Raw genomic sequence first — 14,607 nt, 5'->3', positions numbered from 1 at the left:
ACTCACAGGCCCCTGCCACCACTAGCAAACCACACACACACAAGAGTGGAGGAATGCTCCAATTTCAGCCTCAAAAAAGCTTTGCTGTAATCTATAAAACACAAACTGATTTCTTCTGACTAACAGATTAAACATCAGTAATGTTCATTAGCAGTAGTCAAGATAAGTAGCTTCCTGGAGAAGTGAACTTTGTAACACATGCTCAACCATTTACAATTCTTGGAGCCTGAATGGTGATGTCAAAGAATCTCCATTCTTTTCCAATAATCATAACTTTAAAGACTATTTTATCCATTTAAAACTTTGTACGACAAGTGTAGACAAGTATATACATGAATATGTTCATAAGTGTGTGATTTATTATTGTGAAACAACAATTTATCCTTCTCGTGTTTGTACTCCATATGATTGCCCATGGGGGAAAAACGGGATCCCTAGGGTTTTTAAAATTCTATATTGGACACAAAGTCTATCAATGCTCTCATTTCAGTTTGAGTTAAGTGACCACAGAAGGGAATGTTTTACCTCAAATACAGAAGATGGAGAAGTGTTTAAAGCAATCCATGCTAAGCTATCCTCATATTATCTGTCGGTACATGCATGTATGGTTTATTCCAAACTCTGAATCCAGAGTCTAAAAATAAAAAAGGAAAAATGTACAGCTGTCTGAAAAAAATAAACTTACGCTGCTCTTGACATCTTTCAGTTTGGGAAGAATGTCTAACCCAAAGCCATCTGCCTGTCCTCGTGTCCTGTTACCTCCATTCATGTAATTTCCAAAGGCAAGGACCAAGCCTAAAACCCGCATTACTCCTGAGCCACTTTTCAGTGTCTGAAAAAAGACAAAGCAACTTCAATAGTTTAAACACTGATCAATTTAAAAAAAATTCCATTAGAAACATGTATGATGCAACTATTATTTTAAAGTATATATTCATGTTAGGACTATTGGATGAGGCTGCAATAGCGCTGCTGCTTTTACGTGTCTGAAGTGTCTCATACCTGTTGCGTCACTGAGATCTTTTACATCAGTCCTCTAACGTAGGTTATTACTATGATCCTCAACTCAACAGATCATGGGCTGAGGCTATGGCTTGTCCTCCTGTGAACTCATGGCAAAAGTGAGCATTGACCCAAAGATGTTCTGATTCGTAGCTCAGTCCCTCAGGCTCAAACTACACATGGCTCTAGCATGACTAAAACCCCGATTGTGCTGTTGGGCTATAAAAAGCAGATGCAGGGGAAGAGGAGATATGGACTGTGCCATGATGATGGGGAAAGGAGAGTCACATGCCCCCTGCACCATTTCCTTGATCACACAATACCTCCCCATTGGGTTGCTTTGAGGCCTTGTGTGGGAGGGAGGGAGGAAACAATACAGGTATCTGTATTTTTCTCTCTCCAGAAACTTTCTTGGTCAGGGAGACAGTGCAGGAGATCATAGCTCCGAGTTATGCTGCTTGTACTTCTATAAATGTTCATCCTGCCCCCACAGGGCCAGACAATAAATCTGATCTTCCAATCATGGCACTCCACAATCACATAAAGTCCAGCCATGCAGCAGCTCTATGATGTTATACATCAGTGTTCCCTCTAAGCGGAGTTAGTGTGAGCTAGCTCACAGTTTTTTGTCCTCCAACTCACACATTTTTGTCTTAGCTCAGGAAGGATGGCTCCAGAGCAAACGAATTTATGCAGTAGCCAAATCGCTCGCTCACAACTTCAATGCCAGTAGCTCACAAAGCAGAATTTTTGCTCACAAGACTCCACAGCTTAGAGGGAGCATTGTTATACATTGATATAAAAATTAAACTTTAATGAAGATTAATTACATTTGTTGATCCTCCATACTACAGTTCCATTATGTTTACAAATGAAATGAACACCAATGATACAAATACCTAGGGAATAGAGAGTGGGTTAGATCCAGTGATCCATCAATAGAAGATGCTGATGGTTGCAAATGTTCCCACTTCCTTCCACTTCCCCCAGTGGCCCCTTCCAGTTCCTAGGGTTGTGGGACCTACATTGCGCAAATAGCCACATAGGTCTATGGGCTGCAATAGAAAGAGGGAGGGAGATGAAATCGCCTTTCCTGACTCTTCCGTCAGCACAGCACCACTGATGGAAAAGACAGGAAGGAAAATTTTCACCTTCTTTCCCCACCCCACTACAGCCCAGTGACCCGCCTAGCCATTATCACTGAGAGCCAGTGTGGTATAGTGGTTAAGAGTGTCAGACTAGTATCTGGAAGACTGACATTCAAATCCCAACTCGTGCCATCGAAGCTTGCTGGGTGAACTTGGGCCAGTCACACTCTCCCAGCCTAGCATAACTCACATACCTCACAGGGTTGTTGTGAGGACAAAATGGAAGAGAGGAGAATGATGTAAACTTTGGGTCCCTGTTGGGGATAAAGGTGGGGTATAAATGCATTAAATAAATAACTACATACTAATTAAATAAACAAGTTGTGATTTCTCAAAATCCCTGCAGTCCCTGCAAAAGTGCCCCCCTTTTGGTTATATCTCATAGGGCACTGGTTTTGTGGAGGCAACGTGTGTTGCGGAAGACAGAACATGTTCCCTTTGCCAGAACTACCAGCCTGTTGCTCCTTAGATTGTCCCACTGTTGGGAGGCAAATTCTCAATATAGTGCAACAAGATAGGGAGCACTGGCCCAGTTGTCTCGGCAACAGGCACATTCCCCTCTTCCTCACTTCCAGCACTCACTGTCACACAATTGTCAAATACTATCACCTCCCTTTTGTAGTACCTTGAGAAAGAAAACTGCAGTGGGTCCCATTTTGCAGGGGGAAAGATTTCACAATCTACACCCTCATTTTGAACAAGGGGGCTTGATTTGCTCACAGTGACATCACCAAATGGCCAGACCTGATTGGCTGCATGGCACAGTGACAGTATGCCATTTATTATTTTATCTGTGATTAGCTGAGGAGCATATCACTAGCAAAAGAATCCCTAATGAAAGAAACAGTGCTTAAGCTGCAGCAAATGGGGCTCTCAGCAGGCATAAAAAGCCCACCCTGAAAGGACCCTTTTTGTCTTTAAAATGTGTGATGACACATACTGATTACACCTATAGATTTTTTTTTAACACAGAAATACAACCTTAAGGTGAGAAGCCATTTTACATCTTTGCAAGTTGTTTGACATTGTAGAGGTCACAATTTTTCAAGAACCTTTTCCAAACAGAACTAATGCTAGCTGTACTTGCAGAATCCTTAAGAAAGATCATCATTATTATACTTGTTTGAGGATGCTTTGCCATTGTTTTATAACTTATGCCAATGTCACCCAGATCACTGATACGATCAGTGGAGATTCTGCCAGAAAGGCTATTTTTTTTTAAAAAAAAATCAAGGCACATATTAACAGAGCTTTGGAAAATGCTCAAGGGAAGGCAGTGTCAGTTACACAGAGACACAATTTTGCTTTGGCACAGAAATAAGGTACATTATTCTCTAGAGGTTGATGTGCATTGGTTACAGACTTGTGATGTTATATTTCAGCACTGGAAGCCAAATCTTAAGATGGGCTTTGATCTTGAAGCACAATCATAAAATGTTCCATTCAGCAGTTTTTTCTTCTATCCTTCACATTTAATAAGTGCATAAAGTAAATAAAACTTTTGAAATATGAGTACCAATGAACAAGAAAGATTAAATATCAGCAGATCTAGTTTTCACATCAGATGGTCCAGAACCTACCTCACACAGTTTCTGAAGCAATTCAAGTTTGCAATGGATAGAGGAAATGCTTTCTGAAAATGTTGATTGGAACAGGATACAGAAAACTCGTTCTGAGAAGTTGGGAATTAGTGACAGCTCATAAAGAAATCTAAAAAAAAGTTATTGGAAAATGTTGTTATTTAGGTCTCTCACTGCATGAACTTTATAATAAGGAAGCATTCTTCCCTGTAGCAAACCAATACCACGGCCCAAAACAATACCCGCCCAGATTTGTGCTACACAGAATCCTTACTGTTCAGGCTTGTCCAATGATTTGGCATTTTCTTTTTCCTTGCTGGACTTGCCATGTTTTTCTATTTTTTCCAGTTCATCAGATTGTGCTCTCTTTAAACAGGAAACAGACATAAAGAAATTAATAAGATTGGCTTCCGGTCTGGCTAAGATGGAGGACTGAAGCGTTTCGCGATCGTGCGAAGCGAGCGACGGCCACTTTTGACAGTTTGGGCAATTCACAGCCCAACGCATCACTCCCCAGCGAGGGGGGGGGACAAGCAGGCAGCAGCGCCCTAGAGGGAGTGTGAGGTTGGCGTAATCCAGCTTCGGAAGAAGCTGAATTGGGCTTTGACCTCCTCCCACGAAGAAGGCAAGTGCCAAGCAACTCTATAGTGGCCGATCGAGCCGGATTACCGGCATAAATTCTTCGTCAGCCGACCTCTTTGAAGAAGGACAACAACTGTGAGTTAAAAGAAACAATGCGAAACCCGTTTTGAACGTGCTAGATAACAAAAACGTGCCGCTTACCTGAACTGAGTTTGGAGTCAATTTGAATTAAGCGGTTGAGCGGAAAATGAATAGTAAATCCCAGAAATCCGATTCCGGAGAGAAAAAAGTTGATTGAAGCCTTTAAAAACTGTAAAAACGCTTATTGTTTAACATTCCTGTGGTGAAGATGGAGCCGTGTGCGCAACTGTAAAATCGAAACTCACGAACAATAGCGTGGGAAGAGCAGGCTGGTGTCACAAAGAAAGAGGTCCGTGTGAAACATCCAGGAAGTTGAATTCCTAGACGGGCATTAGCGAAAGGAAGACAGTGGAACTTTTAAAGGTGCCGGACCGGAAGTGAGTTTTATGCGGAAGGAAGGGCCTGCAAAATACCAATCTGACCTACTCTACATGAAATTACCATAGAGAAGTTGCGCCCGACATTTTGAGGAGGACTTCAACTAAATTTGCTTTTTTAATATATTTCTAAGGGTCTTTGGAAAGCGTAAACAGAGAGGCATGGAGGACTAAATCTTATCATCTAGAAGAGTGCTTTATTTTGCGAATCTGTGAATTGGAAAGAAATCGCCAAGACGGAGACCAGGAGAGGCAAGAAAAGAGCCGACTCAGACCCAGAACTTAAACCGGTTGTGAGACCTAGGATTGGATCTACTTCAACCCCCAAAATGACAAGGTAAAGCGAGAAAAAAGAGATGCAGGCCTCCATGGAAGCAATGGAGAAGAGAATGACAGAGGCAATACAAGCCATGGGGGAGCAGATAGAAAAAACATTGGGGGACCAACTGGAGAAGCAAACTCAGATTCATCTGAAACATCTAGAAGAAGTCCAAGAGAAGAACATAACAGCATTGAAGGAATTGGTTACTACAGAAATAACTTCAATCAAGCAAGAAATGGAAGGAGTTAAGAAGGATGTTCAAGCAAATGCAACCAAGACTACAGAGACAGAGGAGAAGATACAAAAAATAGAAGAGAAACAAGATTCTTTGACTCAACAAATTACAAGATCAGAGACAATGATGGAGTTCAGAAGGATGCAGACTCATCTGAGATTCAGAGGCATTAAGGAAACAGAGAATGAGAACTTAAAAGAAAAAATGATGGAAGTGATAACGGCTTTTCTGGGCGAGGAGGAAGGGTCAATGGACTCAGACTTTGATTTGATTTATAGAGTGAACTCCAGAATTGCAGAAAAGAAGAATTTACCAAGGGATGTAATTGTACAATTTGTAACAAGATCAATAACAGAGGAGATATTCAAGAAGCAATTCAACGTCCCTTTTGTAATAGAGGGAAACAAAATTATGGTGATGAGAGAACTCCCAAGAACAATACTGCAAGACAGGAAAAGGTATAAATCCTTGGCGGACAAACTCAGAGCTTTGAGCATCAGATATAGATGGGAGATTCCACAAGGTTTATCCTTTACGTATCAAGGTGGGAGGATTCAGATCAGATCGATGATGGACTTTTATAAATTTAAGGCGGACAATGCGGACGTCTTTGGAGAACTTTAAAATAAAACGCATAATGGAGTACAAATTGTTGTCATGGAATGTTAATGGATTAAATTCACCAAACAAGAGGAAAAGAATCAATCATTGGATACAGAAACAGAAATGCAACGTGATATGCTTGCAAGAAACACATATTAGAAAACAGGATATAAAATATTTAAAGAATGCTTTATTTGGAATTGAATTTTGTTCTGCGGCCTCAAACAAGAAAAAAGGAGTTGTGACATATGTGAAGAAGGAGTTACAACCTACAGAAATTTTTAAGGACATAGATGGCAGATACGTGGGTGTGGAATTAATGATTCAGCAGAAAAAAACATTGTTGATCAACGTGTACGCACCCAATGGAGCAAAGGAAAAATTTTTTAAGGATATAACTGACCAATTACAACAATTGACTTATGAGCAAGTTATTATGGCCGGAGACTTTAATGGGACAATAGATCGTCTAGACAGAAAACCACAAAAGGACAACGAATTCAGCGGAAAATTGCCAAAGAATTTTTTTGAATTAGTTAAGCAAGAAAAATTAGAAGATGTTTGGAGGAAATGGAACCCGATGCAGAAAGACTTTACTTTTTATTCCAATAGACATTGCTCTTTTTCCAGAATTGATATGATTTGGATGTCTGAAGAATTATCAATGAAAACACATAAGACTGAAATTTTGCCAAGATGTAATTCAGATCACAATCCGGTGGTATGGAGTTCCACAGAAAGGAAAAAACCCTTTCTGTGGAGGATTAATGAAGACTTGTTGGATAAGAAAACGGTAATTGAGATGTTAAAGGAAGAAACGAAACAATTCTTTCAACAAAATTTAAATAAAGAAACACCGATACAGATTGTATGGGATGCTTATAAAGCGGTGATGAGAGGAATTCTCATCTCGCAAAACGTGAAGCAAAAAAAGGAAAAACTTCAAAAACAAACAGAAGTGTTAGAAAAAATTGCTCAGAAAGAAAAGGAATTAAAAAAGAAGCCTGGAAAAAAGCAAATTATTAAAGAATTAAAGTTGCTGAAGGAACAACTGAATGAGACTTGGAATCAGGAAATGTATTGGAATTTAAAGAAGTTACAACAGAAATCTTTTGAAGGGGCGAACAAACCGGGAAAATACTTAGCTTGGCAACTTAAGGCTAGAAGAGAGAGAAGAATGATAACCAAAATAATAGAAGATGGAAAAGAGTTCGTTGATCCTAATGGAATAAAGAGATGTTTCTTCAAGTATTATGCTAAACTATTCCAAACAACTAGAGTTGATCTTGAGAAGATTAAAACATATTTAAAGGAGATTCCACTACCAAAAATAAGTAAGGAATACAAAGATTTATTAAATGGTCCAATTCAAAAAGAAGAAGTGATGAAGGCAATAGAAGAGACAAAGTTGGGGAAGGCGCCTGGGCCGGACGGATTTACAGCGAAATTCTACAAAAAGATGAAAGAAGAAATTTCCCCGGTCCTGGAAGCTTTAACCAACGAAATAAGAGAAAACAAAAAGGTGCCGGACTCATGGAAAGAAGCAATTATTTCTTTGATTCCAAAGGAAGGACAAGATTCAACAAATGTAAAGAACTACAGGCCAATATCTCTTTTGAACAACGATTATAAAATCTTTGCAAAAATTATTGCAGAAAGGGTGAAAAACTATTTACAAACGGTAATTTCTGAAGATCAAGCGGGCTTTTTACCCAAAAGGCAGATTAGAGACAATGTAAGAATAGTAATGGACGCAATTGAATATTATGAAAAGCACCCAGAAAAAGAAGTAGCTTTTCTGTTTGTTGATGCAGAAAAAGCTTTTGACAATCTTAATTGGAATTTTATGCACCAGATGATGGAAAAGATTGAAGCGGGACAACATTTTAGAAATTGTATTGAAGCTATCTATTCTGAACAAAGAGCTAAAATAAATGTGAATAAAGAACTGACAGATAACTTCAAAGTACAGAAAGGAACAAGGCAAGGTTGTCCGTTATCACCGTTATTATTTATCTGGGTATTGGAAATACTTTTACAAAAAATACAGTACGATCAAGAAATAAAGGGCTTGACACATAAAGGACACCAATACAAATATCGAGCATTTGCAGACGATGTAATGTTTATGGTGGAAAACCCAACAGAAAAATTGACATTGCTTTTTCAAAAAATAAAGGAGTTTGGAGAATTGGCCGGCTTTTACGTAAATAAGAATAAAACAAAACTTATATGTAAAAACATGATCAAACAAAAACAAGTGGAACTACAAGAACTGGTACAATGTGAAGTAGTTAAAAAAACAAAATACCTTGGAATTGAATTAACGGCAAAAAATATAGACCTATATAAGAATAATTATGAGAAATTATGGACTAAGCTGACTCAAGATTTTAAGAAATGGGATAAAATGAACTTATCACTGATGGGAAGAATATCAGTTATAAAAATGAATGTCCTACCACGTTTGATGTTCCTGTTCCAAACAATACCAATTCTGCATAAAACGGATTTGTTGGCCAAGTGGCAACAAGAGTTGTCAAAATTTGTTTGGGCAGGCAAGAAACCAAGGATCAAAATGAAAATACTTTGTGATGCCAAAGAAAGAGGAGGTCTACAAATGCCAAATCTTAGACTATATTATGAAGCGGTTTGTCTAACATGGATGGATCAATGGGTGAAGCTTGAAAATGACAGATTGTTGGGGTTGGAAGGGCATGATTGTAGATTTGGCTGGCATGCATATTTATGGTATGACAAGATAAAAATGGACAGTTTTTTTAAACTTCACTTGGTGAGAAAAGCTTTGTATATGGTATGGACAAGATATAAGAAGTACCAGAGTGACTTAAGACCATTGTGGATTGTACCAGTAGAAGTGTTGATATCTTACTCAAGACAGCGAGGTAGAGACTGGTTGCCATATAGAGATTTAATTAAAAAAGAGGGAACAGAGTGGGTAATGAAAAAGCAGAATGAAATTGAATATGAATATGAGTGGTTGAAATATATGCAGATTTATGATCTTTTTAGATCTGACAAAAAAAACTATGGTTTTAGAGAGGAAAAAAATGAAATTGAAAAGGTTTGGGAGAGTGGAGGAGGAAAAAATATTTCTAAAATGTATAAGGTGTTGTTAAAATGGTATACTGAAGATGAAACTGTTAAAGAACAAATGTTAAAATGGGCTATTAATATGAATAAGGAAGTGGCTATGGAAACCTGGGAATATTTGTGGAAAAATTCTATTAAGATCTCGACATGTACTAATGTTAAAGAAAATTGTTATAAGATGATGTATAGGTGGTACATGACACCTAAGAAGATTGCAAATATGAATCAAAATATGTCAAACAAATGCTGGAAATGTAAGAGGCATGAGGGCTCATTTTATCATATGTGGTGGACTTGTGAGAAAGCTGTAGACTTTTGGACAAAAGTCCACAATGAAATGCAAAAAATACTGAAATGTTCTTTTAAAAAAGCACCGGAAATTCTGCTTTTGGGACTCAAAATGGAAGAAGTCAATACGACTAAAAAAACTTTACTCTGGTACCTGATAGTGACAGCGAGAATGATTTATGCTCAGTTTTGGAAGACAGAAAAGGTACCAGAGGTTGAAGAATGGATACAAAAAGTTCTGTTCATGGCACAAATGGATAAGATTACAAAAAAACTGAATAACAAAGAAGACGATGAGTTTTTTGGAGAATGGAATGATTTTAAAATTTATCTGGAAAAGAACTGGGATGTGAAACAAAACTTAATATGTTTAGATCAATATTAAGTCAAACGATGTTATCTTTAGATTGTAATGATGAAAAACTGATATTGTTGATGATATGAAGTAATTTGGAGCAGGGGTGGAAGCATTGTGGGAAGCCATTGGAGGGAGGGGAGGAACTGGGAATGGGGTAGACAATTGATAGAATGAAATGTTTTATATGTTGTATTCCTGAGAAAATAAAATTTGTTTACTAAAAAAAAAAAAGAAATTAATAAGATTTAGTCAATTACAATTCATGAAAGATTATAAGAACAGCCTGCAGGATCAGACCAGTGCTCCATCTCATCAGGCATCCTGTTTCAAACAGCATCCACCAGTTGCCCCGCAGAGCCAACAAACAGGGCCTAGAGGCAAAGTCCTTCCCCTGATGCTGCATCCCATTACTGGTATTCAGACGCTTGTTGTCTCTGTAGATAGAAGCTCCCTTCACAGCTAGGAACCACAGTTACTCATCGAGTTAAGAAGAGTGGTGGCAGTGTGGCGATACGACCAGAGACGTTTTCACCGTGCAGTTACAGCGTGTGCAATTAAAATGAATTATATGTTGTCTTTCCTATCCCCTATGAAACATTGTTAGTCCCCTGTCTAAAAGTGTAACTGTAAATCACTTTGAGCCCACTTGTGGGGAAAGCGATTAATAAATCGAAAGTATTATTATTATTACTTAAGGTGTCTCAAACCACATTTCCTTTCTCTCCTTACAACAGACACCTTGTGAGGTAGATGGGGCTGAGAGAATTCTGAGAGAACTGTGACTGCTCAAGGTCACCCAGCAGGCTTCATGTGGAAGAGGGAGGAATCAAACCCAATTCTTCAGATCAGAGTCCCCTGCTGTTAACCTTTTGTATTTCATTTTGTCTGTTCTGAACCTGTTTCCCAACAATTCCACTGGGTGCCCCATGTTTTATGGGAGAGAGAGAAAAAGCTCCCTCTATCCACTTTCTGTGCTACATAGACCACATGCATAATTTTATAAGCCTCTATCATGTTGCCCCTTAGCTGTCTTTTTTTTCTAGACTAAAAAGTCCCAGTCTCTCCAGCCTTTCTTCATAGGAAAGGTGCTCTAGCCCCCTCATCATCCTGGCTGCCCTCCTTTATACTTTTTCCAGTTCTGTAATGTCCTTTATGAGATACAGGCTGCGGTCACACACACTAAATAATCCACTGTCAATCCACTTTCAATGCACTTTCCAACTGGATTTTTGCCAGTTCACACAGTAAAATCCAGCTGGAAAGTGCACTGAAAGTGGATTGACAGTGGATTATTTAGTGTGTGTGACCCCAGCCACGGTGACCAGAACTCCCTACAACTAAAAATTTCATTCATGTGCATATATTTTCTGTGTGTGCAGCATATGTTTGTGCTTCATGGAATAACAGTACATGAACCAAATAAAAAAGCTACCTTTATGATCACTATGAATGAATTGCAAGAGATCTATTTGCTCAAGGATTCAGTAAGACTGTACATGATCTATACACATAACACATACACACAGCCCTTTTGAGTAGTTCGTACACTTTCCTGGATCAAAGGACCTTCTTAAGTACAACATTATAAAATGAATAGTCAAAACCTCATTTTTCTTTCCTATCTTAAAAAAAAAAGAATTTCTATTAAGAGGTGCCATTTTCAACAGTATGCTTTTCAAAGGGAAAGACAATGATTACTTTAGAGGTCAAAGCATTGTAACAGCAGTAGGGATTCCCCTTCAGTAGTTTTACAGTTGTAGTATTCCAGAACATTGCTAATACCTTTCTAACACACTAAAGCTGTAACAAAAGCATGCCTTGGTACATCTAACATTTTGCTTCCATGGAAACAACATTCATTGCTATCAAGTAGGAAAATTTGACTAAAATGTTTTAACATAATTCTGTTTTTTGTAATAGTGGAAAAAACAATGTGACAGAGGAGTGCTTGAATGGGTCCTAAATCTTAATAGACAATATTAAGGGTCAGATAAACTACAAAGTTATATACACTACAGCTAAGAATCATGCAGAAGTTTCCCAGTGTGGATCCCATGGAAGCTCCTTGCATTGGAATCTTTTGATTTTATCACCAGTATTAGTAATTTATTTCATCAAAAGAGGGGAAGAATGACTATATTCTGAGGAAAAGGAAAATGTAGAACATTGTTAGCCTGTCAGTGTGATACAGTGGGCTGTAGCTGACAAAAACCTATACCCAACCTTCCAGGTTTTAGTCCAGAAATGACGTCATGATGTCAGCAGTGCTGTTTTCCAGGGCTCTCCCCCTGGAAAGCTCTCGGGGGTTGCCAGCGCCTGGCTGGCAACCATAAATGTATGGAAAACAAACCATTTACACCCTGACTATAGATGTCTCATGGAAACATAGAAACACTTAAATGGAAATGTGGAAATGACTGAATGTAAATAAAAAATAATAATAATAGCAAAACTATTTGTGCACCCTAAGTCAGAACCAGGCCTCCAGACCCTTTGGGATTTAACCTTTGCTATGTTGGTTGTAACTTCACAGAACTGCTGTTTGGGATAAGAATGAGGCTCGTTTTACATTCACCCCCTACATTACCAGTGCTATCCTTAGCAGAGTTACACCCTTCTTAGCCAATTGACTTCAAAGCTTTAAAAGGGTATAACGGCTTCAGATGATACCATTAGAGGGCAATTCTAAGCAGGTCTACTCAGAATTGTACTCAGGTCCATTCAGTATGGCTTACTTCCAGGAAAACATTCTTAGGATTGCACTGATAATGTTCTTTGGGAACACTATTCTCCTACACAGGAAAGTGTCTGTGTATGCTCACAGGGCAGTGGGATGAGGAAGACAAGGATCACAGGGGATGATTAGACGCACACAGGCAACTCTTAGATGTCATGCCTAATACACAAATGCATGTGATGTCAGTGGGTGAAGATATCACATGCAACGCCTGTTGGAATTTCATTGCTTTCTACAGATGTGATACCATTTTATATCCACATTCTGTATTGTGCCCAATATGTTATGCTCATTCAGATTTCAGTAATTCTAGTTCTAGTACATTGTTCTTTAGATGTCACCTCATATTTAATTGTATCAACGTACACTGTACTTAGTAGATTGCTCTTAGTATGAATCGCTGTTGACTTACTTACACTGCGTAAGTAACATTGAACCTCAGGGAGAAAGGAGAACTATAAATACAGTAAATAATAAACACGTGGGGACCCACAATAAACTTGCAAGATGGACGGACGGGAGGGCACAGCGCCTGCAGTCGTTTGAGAGCTGAGCTCCGAGCGACTGATTGTTTCTTCGGACTTAAAGGGTCTCTGAACAATCAGAGACCACCCCACGCTCTGGGGAAGGAGTAGTGGGGGGCAAGGGGCTTGAGCTGAGGTCCCAGTGAGACGGCAACTCACTGGGAGACCTAATTAGCTCGCTCTGAAGCAAGCCGGAGGAAGAAGCTCACTGTGGTGGGCAGAGCTGTTGCTGCCGTGATTCAAGAGGCTGACAAGCGGATTTTAAATTGAGCACAGAAACATGAGTGAAAGAAACTGCTCTGTGTTCTCAAAGTAAAGACTGTCGTATTTGAAATCCCCAATAGACTGGGAAATCTCCCTAATTCTACTTAACTGGCCAGAACAGAAGGGAGAAATTTCCAACTTGGGCTGTGTTTTGGCAAAGTAGAGGGGAACAGAATGGAATGGCTGGGGGAAAATACCACCAAACTTCTAAGAGAAGCGCAAGGGAAATTTAAAGAGAGATTTTAAAGAGAAGTGATGGAGTTTTGGGAGATAAACTGATATAAAATTTGTGGCTGTATAAAGAGCTAGCAAGTCCTCACACTTTCTGCGATCTCAATTTTTCCCTCCATCAGGAGGGGGCAGGAGGCCCATTATAAGGGACAAAGTACTGAGGGAAGTAAATGCGAAACCATTAATGAAAGATGAAACCGAAATAAAAGTCCTGAAGGAAATTCCTTGGAGGGTTAGGGAAAAAAGAAGAGAATATGCTAAATTAACATGGTTACTGAAAAAAAATTACATTCAATACAGATGGTTCTTTCCAGAGGACATGGTCTTTACCTATCAAGGGAAAAAATACTGGATTACATCTATTTTCAAAGCGAAAGATTTTCTAGGAAAATATGGGGAAGAACTTGGAATTGAAGAGGAGGAAGAAGAAGAAGAGGAGGAGGAAGGGGAGAGAAAAGAAGAGGATCTACAGGTGGAAGGAGCAGAAGCCAATTTTAATCCCAAAGAGAAGAGAAGCCAGGTTGTCCAAAGGAAATCTCCGATTGGAATGCGATATTGGACAAAGGTGAAAAGGCACCAACAAAATGGCAAGAACAATGGATAAAGGGAAACTTAGAATACCCTCAGTAAATGTAAACGGATTGAATGGACCACAAAAAAAGAAGAAGGATTTCCCACCAATTAGGTAAACAGAAATTGGATATAATTTGTTTACAAGAAACACATATTCGTGAAAAAGATGAGAAATATTTGCTAAATAAAAAATTAGGAAAAACATTTATAGCTTCAGACAAGCAATTACTGACTGAACTAAATTTGGTAGATGCTTGGAGAATAAGGAATTACTCTACGATACAATTTACATATTATTCGACTAGACATGATTCATGGTCCCGGATAGACATGATATAGATTTCAACAGTAATGGTTAAGGATCTGCAAGAGGCAGAAATACAGGCAGGAACATATGCAGATCATAAACCAGTTTATTTGGAGTTGCAAACAACTGGAAAGAGAAGCAGATGGACCATGAACTTAAGAATCTTAAGAAATAATAACTTTGTAAATAGAATGAAGGAAGAGTTAACAGCCCTTTTCAAA

General features: G+C 38.8%; 1 protein-coding gene across 1 annotated transcript in view; it reads right to left on the bottom strand.

Annotated features, from left to right (window-relative positions):
* FMN2 (formin 2) overlaps nt 1–14,607 on the bottom strand; it is a 267,533-nt gene that overhangs the window by 80,156 nt on the left and 172,770 nt on the right. Inside the window, exons 10-12 of the mRNA XM_015421613.1 lie at nt 4,005–4,096; nt 3,731–3,860; nt 686–832 (exon numbers count right to left, since the gene is read on the bottom strand). Coding sequence (XP_015277099.1) covers nt 686–832; nt 3,731–3,860; nt 4,005–4,096 — 369 coding nt within the window. The remainder of the gene's footprint in view (nt 1–685; nt 833–3,730; nt 3,861–4,004; nt 4,097–14,607) is intronic.

This window comes from Gekko japonicus, unplaced genomic scaffold (genome assembly GCF_001447785.1).
Source record: "Gekko japonicus isolate JY-2015 unplaced genomic scaffold, Gekko_japonicus_V1.1 scaffold378, whole genome shotgun sequence".
Classification (NCBI taxonomy): domain Eukaryota; kingdom Metazoa; phylum Chordata; class Lepidosauria; order Squamata; family Gekkonidae; genus Gekko; species Gekko japonicus.
Note: the sequence above shows the minus strand (reverse complement) of the source record. Positions and strands in the feature narration are given on the sequence as shown.